This window comes from Diaphorina citri, unplaced genomic scaffold, assembly GCF_000475195.1.
Source record: "Diaphorina citri unplaced genomic scaffold, Diaci psyllid genome assembly version 1.1 scaffold1417, whole genome shotgun sequence".
Taxonomy (NCBI): domain Eukaryota; kingdom Metazoa; phylum Arthropoda; class Insecta; order Hemiptera; family Psyllidae; genus Diaphorina; species Diaphorina citri.
Genome location: NW_007378843.1, coordinates 73,207 through 82,924, shown reverse-complemented (window position 1 = coordinate 82,924; position 9,718 = coordinate 73,207). Strand labels below are relative to the sequence as shown.

The 9,718-nt window shown below is 41.2% G+C and overlaps 2 protein-coding genes across 2 annotated transcripts in view; both read right to left on the bottom strand.

Moving 5' to 3' along the window:
• The window catches only part of LOC103515792, an 8,878-nt gene extending 3,544 nt beyond the window's left edge, over window positions 1–5,334 (bottom strand). Inside the window, exons 1-5 of the mRNA XM_008480736.3 lie at window positions 5,076–5,334; window positions 3,568–3,842; window positions 2,361–2,530; window positions 1,780–1,795; window positions 595–698 (exon numbers count right to left, since the gene is read on the bottom strand). Of these exons, the coding sequence (XP_008478958.1) occupies window positions 595–698; window positions 1,780–1,795; window positions 2,361–2,530; window positions 3,568–3,842; window positions 5,076–5,311 (801 nt within the window). The 5' untranslated portion in view covers window positions 5,312–5,334. The remainder of the gene's footprint in view (window positions 1–594; window positions 699–1,779; window positions 1,796–2,360; window positions 2,531–3,567; window positions 3,843–5,075) is intronic.
• A 1,386-nt stretch (window positions 5,335–6,720) lies between these two features.
• LOC103515791 lies at window positions 6,721–8,395 on the bottom strand. Its single transcript, XM_008480735.2, has 3 exons — window positions 8,363–8,395; window positions 8,110–8,268; window positions 6,721–7,106 (listed from the first exon to the last, which is right to left on the bottom strand). The coding sequence occupies exons 1-3, from the start codon at window positions 8,393–8,395 to the stop codon at window positions 6,828–6,830; spliced, it is 471 nt and encodes a 156-aa protein (XP_008478957.1). The 3' UTR covers window positions 6,721–6,827.
• Window positions 8,396–9,718: the final 1,323 nt, after the last annotated feature.

The following is a 9,718-nucleotide window of genomic DNA, read 5'->3' as shown; positions in this document are numbered from 1 at the left end:
TCAAAAAATAGTATTAAACAATAAAAATAAATAAACTAGGAAGGGTATTAAGATTTTAAGATGAACAATGTAGGCTGAATAAGAATAGATTCGTGAATGGAACAGTGCTAAAACCACTCACATGAACAAAGATAAAAATAAATCCACACAGAATTCAGACTTAAAAGACTGAAAATAATCAGCCCACTTTACCTTTACACGAACAAGGAGTAGCCATGCATGTCAATTACTTACGTTTTCCAATGTTTATCCCAAAATCCAGAACCAGAAAAAGCTGGAAATATCCAGAAAATTTACACAAAAACCAAGGTAAATAACTGTACTATTCTGATGTCATCGCGAACTATCGAACCCTTGATCTCCGCACTACCAGAACACCTCAGAGGACCTCGCACTGTGAACCAAACCAAGGTAGCATAACCATCTCGTAATACGTACTTGGTGAGTGGGGATCTCATGGTTTGGTTCTGTGGTGGGAGACTTGGGTAGGAGATACAATGGATTAGTATAGCCTATACAGGGTTATGTAGGAGATACAAGAAGAATATTAGATAGGAGATACAAGGAGAATAGATAGAAGAGGTTTACACTTACGGAATAGATGGAGCTGTTATTCGTGGATATGTCCTTGTAAGACTTCTTAGTTAGTAATACACACACTGCCAGCAGCACCAGCAGCATAAGGATGAGACCAGCGACTGCAATAGTAATGGCGAAGGTACGTTGAGAGATGCACCACACGTTACACTTAACAGGGTAGGAGATAACGTAGGAAATACCAGAGGTAAACAGGTACTTTGTTTATAAAGAAGAAAAAGGATAGAAGGAACTGTTACAACGGAGGTCTTATCTCGAAACCGCAGAGAGAAGAGGAGAACAGGATAGGAGAAAGCCAGCCGTTCCAAGAACGAACCTTGTTTGTTAGTATAAAGTTCACCCCGGGCGAGAATCGAACCCCCGACCTAGCGCTTACAGGACTTATCTATTTAAGGGATAGGCATAATCAAAAAGAAAGAAGAAATATGGGGACGACGGGCCGTGAGAACGGCCCTTTTTTGGAGGGAGCACTGGCCACAGCTGATGGAAATGACACTATAGTATTGGTTAAATCCCCTTTAAGGATGAACTATTGATTTCTGACGAAAATCACTACTTTTTTTTAGTTCATCCTGTAGAATCTACAACATAAAGGAGGGGAAATTTACCTCGCAAGGACGATCACCGCAGAACCAGTATCACCATAAGAGGAAGTGTAATCTCCCTCCCCTACCTTCCTACTATACCTGATAGTACTTCCCCTCCCGTGGTTACCTGAGAATAGTTTTGAGATCACCACAATGCTTGCGCTTTTTTTTTACTTTCTATAATTTTATTTTTACTACGGCCTTACTTTACATTGAAATTGGGGACTTTTCTAACGAAATTCCCATGTGCGGATTCCAGTAAGTAGGACTGTTTCGCACCCTAAGTGCCAATGTTATATACACTTAAAAAAGAAGAATAAATAGGACAGACTGAGTTCTGAATACCTATTTACTTCGACAATTTTGCATTTTAATTGTGTCTTTGTTCCGCGGATCGTTCTAAATATCGAACGGTTATTCCGAATTTGATAGGATTGGCAAAATTTTATTGTTCAACACACAAAAAGGAGTTTGGGACTTTAGCAGATCCTTCAGTTCACTGCACTAAAAACATTTGACCTGACATTTAAACCTAAACAGTGGTATTTACCTAATCATTTGTAGAAAACGCGTTATTTAAGTTATTTTCTATAATTCGGGAACTTGTGAGCCTGGAAATCAAAACCAAGGGCGTACTGTAGTATTGTGCCGAGAAAAGAAACTTGGACAAACTCAGAAGGAAGGAAAACTCGGTGGACAAAATCAAAAGTGGATGACCTTGGTAGAAGTTTTTGAAGCCAAAAAAGCTGTCGAGTTTTTGAAGGAAAAACCGTCATGGAAAAGGAAAGTGTGTCATAATTAGTTTTTTTTTCGGTCAAAAGTGCGTAATCTACACGTTGCTACAGAACATGTCACGAAAACTCCCGCGGCAGAGAAGCGACAGATCTGTTTGCCAAAATTAAATGCAAAAGTTACGTTACCTACGTCCCGTGAAGTCATGGGGGAGTCAGGAAGATGTTGTTCAAAGTTTCAACATAATATTGTAGGTAATTTCGTTCAGAAGAGCCACACTACTATCATGTCACGTGACGTGACGTAACGTGATGGTAGTGTGGCTGTCCTGAACGAAATTACTAACAATATTATGGAAAAACTTTGAACTACATCTTCCTGACTCCGCATGACTTCACGTAATGTGACGTGATGGTAGTGTGTTTCTCCATGAAGTATACATACCTTGAACTGAACACGAGCGCTGGTCAAATTCTTAGCATACTCGAAGGGGCCCATGATTTCCTGATCCATTGGACATCCATCAGCGTCCACTAACCTCTGCTCCCCCCAACTCAGACCATCCCGAACCACACAGTTAGTCACGTGGAGACCGTAGTTCTGAACATCCTCACCTGGAATTAGGAAGATGGAGGAGTTTAGAATAAAACTAAAGAGGAAATCAAGAAATTTTGAGTAAAACTTAAGAGGGAATCGAGAAATCGGAATAAAACGTGAGCTGTAAGTAGCCAATTGAGGTAGAAACACAACACACTACCATCACGTCACGTGAAGTCATGGGGAGTCAGAAAGATGTAGTTTCCCCATAATATATATTGTAGGTAATTTGTAATTTCGGTCAGGACAGCCACACTTATCTACAATACTATGGGAAAACTTTGAACTATCTTCATCTTTCTGACTTCCCATGAGCTCATCTACCTTTAGACACGAACACGACGTCGAAATGTCTACCATCCGCTGGAATGTATTTAATTTGAAGTGTACACACTGAGCTTATGAGTAGTATCACTCAACAAGTGAACATCTCTTAACCCTTGACGATTAGTCCTGGACTTGAGGACTAGTTTTCCTAAACATAGAACTGATGGTCACCTATTATTGAACCATCCTTAAGGGGAAAGACATGAAGGAAAAGAAAAACACCTCACCTTCAAGGTTAATAGTCATTAACTTAAGAGGGAATCGAGAAATCGGAATAAAACGTGAGCTGTAAGTAGCCAATTGAGGTAGAAACACAACACACTACCATCACGTCATGTGTAATCATGGGGAGTCAGAAAGAAGTAGGTAATTTGTAATTTCGTTTGTAATTGTAGGTAATTTGTAATTTCGTTCAGGACAGCCACACTTATCTACAATACTATGGGAAAACTTTGAACTATCTACATCTTTCTGACTTCCCATGAACTCATCTAATACCTTTAGACACGAACACGACGTCGAAATGTCTACCATCCGCTCGAATGTATTTCATTTGAAGTGTACACACTGAGCTTTTGAGTAGTATCACTCAACAAGTGAACATCTCTTAACCCTTGACGATTAGTCCTGGACTTGAGGACTAGTTTTCCTAACATAGAACTGATGGTCACCCATTATTGAACCATCCTTAAGGGGAAAGACATGAAGGAAAAGAAAAACACCTCACCTTCAAGGTTAATAGTCATCGTCAGCAGGTCTCCAATCTTGACATTCTCCGCTACCTGTTCATGATTGTAAATCCTCATAGCCACAGTGGGCGTGTCCTCAGATGGCGCCACTAGACTCTGTAGTTCGGGCTCGCTCGGGTGAGCTCGGTAGCGACATCGGACGTGGAATCCTTGGCCCTGATTGGTCACCAGTTTGCGGTGAGGCTGGACCACGATCGTGTTGAAGTACTCCACTTCGCCACCGTCCACACTCGTGCTCATTGTGTTGCACGATCTGGGGACGCGAGAACGCGAAGGGTTAATATTTTGAATTTTGGTCTGGAAGAGCTAATACCTAATAATAATACAATAGATTTTGGCAAGGGTTAATGACTTTTAATGCATGATCCTAGGAGCTAAGATTTTAAGCTGTGTCCAAACATAGTCGACAGCAAAGGCCCATCGATCGACTTCGACTTAAACCGTACACTGCCTCGACAGCAGATATTTACCTCGTCGATCGACGGCCGTTGACTATGTAAGGACCCAGCTTTAGAGTTTGGGGAATGGTGACCCTCAAAAAAACAATTATTTGTTAGCCCCAGTCTAGTGAACTTCGCTGGTCGCGTTTTTGTTTCCCGCCCAGAGCGAACTGTATCCCAAACAGATAAGGTTCGTTCTCCTATCCAGTCCTTCCGATTTCGGAACGATAAGACCTCCGTTGTTATAGTTTCCTCTAGTGAACCTCTTTCAATAAAATCTATTCTATTCCATTTCGGTCTATTCTGTGTATTTTATTCCTGCCTGTGCCTAGGTATAAGTAACCAATGAAGGGGAAGAAGAACCAACTCCTCAAGGTGTGTCCACACGTAGGTGGACCGGCCGTCGACTATGTGTGGACACACCTTCAGAGGTTAAATTTAGCCTAAGAAATGTAAAAAAAAATCTATCCTATTCCTGTCTATTCTATCTCATATTCTATTCTCACCTGAGTGGCAGTGTATACTGGACAGGGCTCTTCTGGTCTGTAAACTCCATCAGACATGTCGAATTCTTCGACAATCCTCGCGGATAGATCATTCCAGTGAATCGCTCGCTGTTCGTATCGATAGAAACGTGGATTTCCTTACACTTCGCCACCGTCCACACTCGTGCTCATTGTGTTGCACGATCTGGGGACGCGAGAACGCGAAGGGTTAATATTTTGAATTTTGGTCAGGAAGAGCTGATAGTAATAATAATAATAATAATACGTTAGATTTTGGCAAGGGTTAATGACTTAATGCGTGATCCTAGGAGCTAAGATTTTAAGCTGTGTCCAAACATGGTCGACAGCAAACGCCCATCGATCGATGTCGATTGAAACCGTACACTGCCTCGACAACATAGATTCACCACGTCGATCGACGGCCGTTGACTATGTGAGGACCCAGCTTTAGAGGTTAAATTTAGCCCAAGAAATGTAAAAAAAAAAGAAAAAAATCTATCCTATTCCTGTCTATTCTATCTTATTCTATTCTATTCTCACCTGAGTGGCAGTATATACTGGACAGGACTCTTCTGGTCTGTAAACTCCATCAGACATGTCGAATTCTTCGACAATCCTCGCGGATATATCATTCCAGTGAACCTATCGCTGTTCGTATCGATAGAAACGTGGATTTCCTTGTCGTTACATGTGATGCGCATGTCTTGAGCGATATTGGGGCTGAGGGCAGCCAGGGCAGACGTCCAAAGTATGGACAGACAGAAGAGGAGCCTCATTTTGGCGGAAACGGTGTCTGAGGAAAGAAATGTGACATTAGTATCGCAAGTATATTTAGTAGAAATTTCTCAAAGACGCGATTGGCGCGAACGACCTACTGTCCGTCGTATTAAAGAGACCTAAAAGGGTGAATAAAAAAAAAGACACGTCTGAAGGTTTCTTCGTCAAGTTTTGAACCCGGATCTCCGGAGTGCAAATCTCCCGTACTCGACCACAGAGTAGAGCGAGAGGGAGGGTATTGACTCCTCTTAAGATTCATGAGTGAGGAACTGAGGACCTACGCCTAAAGGTGACTACAAACGACCAAGCATATTGCAAGCTTGATCGTCTGTAGCCATCTTAAGGTCCAGCTGTTCTAAGCTTCCAAGTACTAAACCTACGTACAAAACCCGACCATAAAATCTCTGACAAACCTATGGTGGCCTTAAACCTACACACATCCAGCTGATTTTAAAAAAAAAAAAAAAAAAATATTATTATTATTTTTTTTTTTTTTTAACTGATAAAAGGCCAATAGAATTGATGTTCGGCCAACCCCGCAATATTTGTGCCCAAATTTTACGTTATCGCCTTAGCAGTCAATAGGTAAAAATAAAAGGTTAAAGCAGTATAAATTCACAACGTATGGCGCCTTATCGAACACAGTTACACAAATAGGTAGATAACTTAGATAGGATAAACATTGAGATATAAAACAAGATACTTAAACTATGAAAAAAAAAAAAAAAAATATTAATGAGATTAATCACAGACTTTGATTAAAAGAAAGGAGGGGGATAAGATTCAAGAACTGGATTCTAGTAGCGAGTTTTTCGAAATTTATGGCCGAAAAACATAGCCCAGTTATTTCTATTTTTATTTGGAGTAGGTGCTTGAACGCTAAACACTTAAAACTTAAAAATAGGACGGAATCATAGCACAAGTGATTTGAAAATTGTTAATAAATATAATTATGTAGGTATATGTACAAAGGGCAGTGATGTCAATTTTATTGATCAAACTGCTCACCTAAATTTATTTGTAAAAAAAAAGAAGAAGGAGAAAAAAGGATTAATAATCCTTAAAGGGGATTTAACCCAGCAAATAAGGCAGACCAAATTTGCCGTCCCTCCGGAACACATTTGATTTTTGGTCCAGCGGACCATCTACAACTAACTATTTTGTTACGATATTTAATCTAATAGGTAATAATATTCGCGAAGTTGTTTCAAATAAACCTCTTTGCTAGAATATTTGACCCATCGCAACAGACTGAAAATGGTCCGTTGGTCCGTGTAATGTGTAGTCACTTCAGATTTCGTTTTAGTCCGTCGGACCATGGCTGACCGAACCATTTTGGTCCGGTGCAGTACGTCTAATGTGTAGTCTTAAAACTTCTCACAGAGTATTTTTTTAGACAGTCTCGGTTCTTAGTCCGTCGGACCATGGCTGACCGAACCATTTTGGTCCGGTGCAGTACGTCTAATGTGTAGTCTTAAAACTTCTCACTGAGTATTACGCAGTCTCGGTTCTAATCTAAGAGCTATGTGTATACGCATGATTGCTATACGGACCGGAATAGATGGAGCTGTTATTCGTGGATATGTCCTTGTAAGACTTCTTAGTTAGTAATACACACACTGCCAGCAGCACCAGCAGCATGAGGATGAGACCAGCGACTGCAATAGTAATGGCGAAGGTACGTTGAGAGATGCACCACACGTTGGGATCGTCCCGGGCAGATTCCTGGAGCACCTGATCTACGGCGCTTTCACCTGAGTCACTTGCCTCGTTGACGTAGAGACCACTGTACACCTGGGGAAGAAGAATTGATGTGATAATTAATAATAGTGACTGAAGGACAAATCCTAAGGCCCGTTCCCACTTGTCGTTTGGAAAAAATCGTGCCGTGTGAACTGTGTAGTGTGTTGTGGTAACACGAACACACATTTAAATTAGATACATTGCCTACGAGGACATTTTGTGTCGTTCGGAAAAAATCGTGTCAGCCAGCCTAGTTAGCTTGGTTGGTAGCGCGTCTAACTTGTAAGCCACACGTTAGGGTCGTCCCGGGCAGATTCCTGGAGCACCTGGTCTACGGCGCTTTCACCTGAGTCACTTGCCTCGTTGACGTACAGACCACTGTACACCTGGGGAAGGGAAAGTGATAAGAATAATGACTGAAGAATATAGCTTAGATTTAGCTTATTGGTTATTTTTAGGTCTTCATTTCAGGTGGTTATCTGACAATGCTTAGCGACGTAATAAGGGTCTGGCTAGGGGAAGTTAAACAGAGAGTAGACTAGTGTCTAGCTGTGGGACTATGAACAGGGAGAAGAACAGATAACCAGTTCCTAAAAGGATTCTCTCCGCTTTTAAAGAATAAGCACAAGTCCTCATGATGGTTGACTGCGGTTCAGGACGATCCAATTACGAGACCATCCCCCGGTGTCCAAGGCTGGACAGGAATTTAGGTGACTATATACATAGTAGGTACTGATGTCAATATATGTAATATAAAATATAGTATCCTTTTCTTACCTGGATGGTAGCCGGGGCTCCTTCTTCATTAGCACGTCTCTGTCTGGACTTCCTATCGGAACATATTGGGGTGACATCTGTACACCCTCCGATCCTGATGGGATAATGTTCGTTCTCGGAACGGCTGGCTTTCTCCTATCCTGTCTTCCTTCTCTGTTCGATTTCGGGACGATAAGACCTTAGGAGTTACAGTTCCCTCTATCAAACCTCTTACTTAATTAAAATGATGATAATAAAATTGTCGATTTCAAAGGTTGTTGTGCTAGCCTTTTCTTACCTGGATGGTAGCCGGGGCTCCTTCCTCATTAGCACGTCTCTGTCTGGACTTCCTATCGGAACATATTGGGGTGACATCTGTACACCCTCCATCATACTGTGTACACAGCACCACACGACACTGGTAATACACAGACGCTGTGTACGGGAACTTGCTGTACTATTCTGATGTCATCGCGAACTATCGAACCCTTGATCTCCGCACTACCAGAACACCTCAGAGGACCTCGCACTGTGAACCAAGGTAGCATAACCATCTCGTAATACTTGGTGAGTGGGGATCTCATGGTTTGGTTCTGTGGTGGGAGACTTGGGTAGGAGATACAATGGATTAGTATAGCTTATACAGGGTTATGTAGGAGATACAAGAAGAATAGATAGAAGAGGTTTACACTTTACAGGGTAGGAGATAACGTAGGAAATACCAGAGGTAAACAGGTACTTTGTTTATAAAGAAGAAAAAGGATAGAAGGAACTGTAACAATGGAGGTCTTATCTCGAAACCGAAGAGAGAAGAGGAGAACAGGATAGGAGAAAGCCAGCCGTTCCAAGAACGAACCTTGTTTGTTAGTGTAAAGTTCACCCCGGCCGAGAATCGAACCCCCGACCTAGCGCTTACAGGACTTATCTATTTAAGGGATAGGCATAATCAAAAAGAAAGAAGAAATATGGGGACGACGGGCCGTGAGAACGGCCCTTTTTTGGAGGGAGCACTGGCCACAGCTGATGGAAATGACACTATAATATTGGTTAAATCCCCTTTAAGGATGAACTATTAACTACGCTTTCAATATGTAACGGGAATTATGAGTAGGTACGGCCCCCTTTTTCGGAGTAAATACCTACTACAGTGTTCACAATCACTATGGTAATTTTTAGTTCATCCTGTAGAATCTACAACATAAAGGAGGGGAAATTTACCTCGCAAGGACGATCACCGCAGAACCAGTATTACCATAAGAGGAAGTGTAATCTCCCTCCCCTACCTTCCTACTATACCTGATAGTACCTCCCCTCTCGCTCTCGTGGTTACCTGAGAATAGTTTTGAGATCACCACAATGCTTGCGCTTTTTTTTTTTTTTTTACTTTCTATAATTTTTACTACGGCCTTACTTTACATGGACGATAAGACTATAGAAGAAGTTACAGTTCCCTCTGTCAAACCTCTTTTTTATATATATAAAAAAAAATGTAGGTGGTAGAGAATTAGGTAGGTTCACAGGTATTTTGAGAAAATGTAGGTTCACAGGTAAAAAAAGAGTAGGTACTTTATAGTAGGTAACAGAAACACTCACTTGTGACTTGAATTAGCGCAAGAATAAAAAGAGGTCGAGAAAACTAATTATTAGGTAAGTACCTACGAAAAACGAAATTTTACTTCAAATTCTTCAAAAGTTGTGAGGTCTTGAGAAAGTTGAGAAACAGAAAATAAAATTTATAAAAATATTACAAGTCAAAAATAAACAAAGAATTTACGGTGGGAAAGGGACGTTTTATGAAAACTAAAATCCCATCCCCCTACTGTTGTCATGGGATTTTTCTCGAAAAATCTCGTCCTCAACACGCTCCCCTGTGCTAGATCCCATCACTGAGTACAATTTCGTGGGAT

What these genes read in the sequence shown, in the direction of transcription:
- LOC103515791 (XM_008480735.2), bottom strand. Translation starts at nt 8,395, where the DNA reads ATGAGATCCCCACTCACCAAGTATTACGAGATG. An exon ending in TCACCAAGTATTACGAGATG is followed by an intron (nt 8,269 to 8,362) that starts GTTATGCTACCT and finishes ACATCAGAATAG; the next exon opens with TACAGCAAGTTCCCGTACAC. An exon ending in GAGCCCCGGCTACCATCCAG is followed by an intron (nt 7,107 to 8,109) that starts GTAAGAAAAGGC and finishes CTTCTTCCCCAG; the next exon opens with GTGTACAGTGGTCTCTACGT.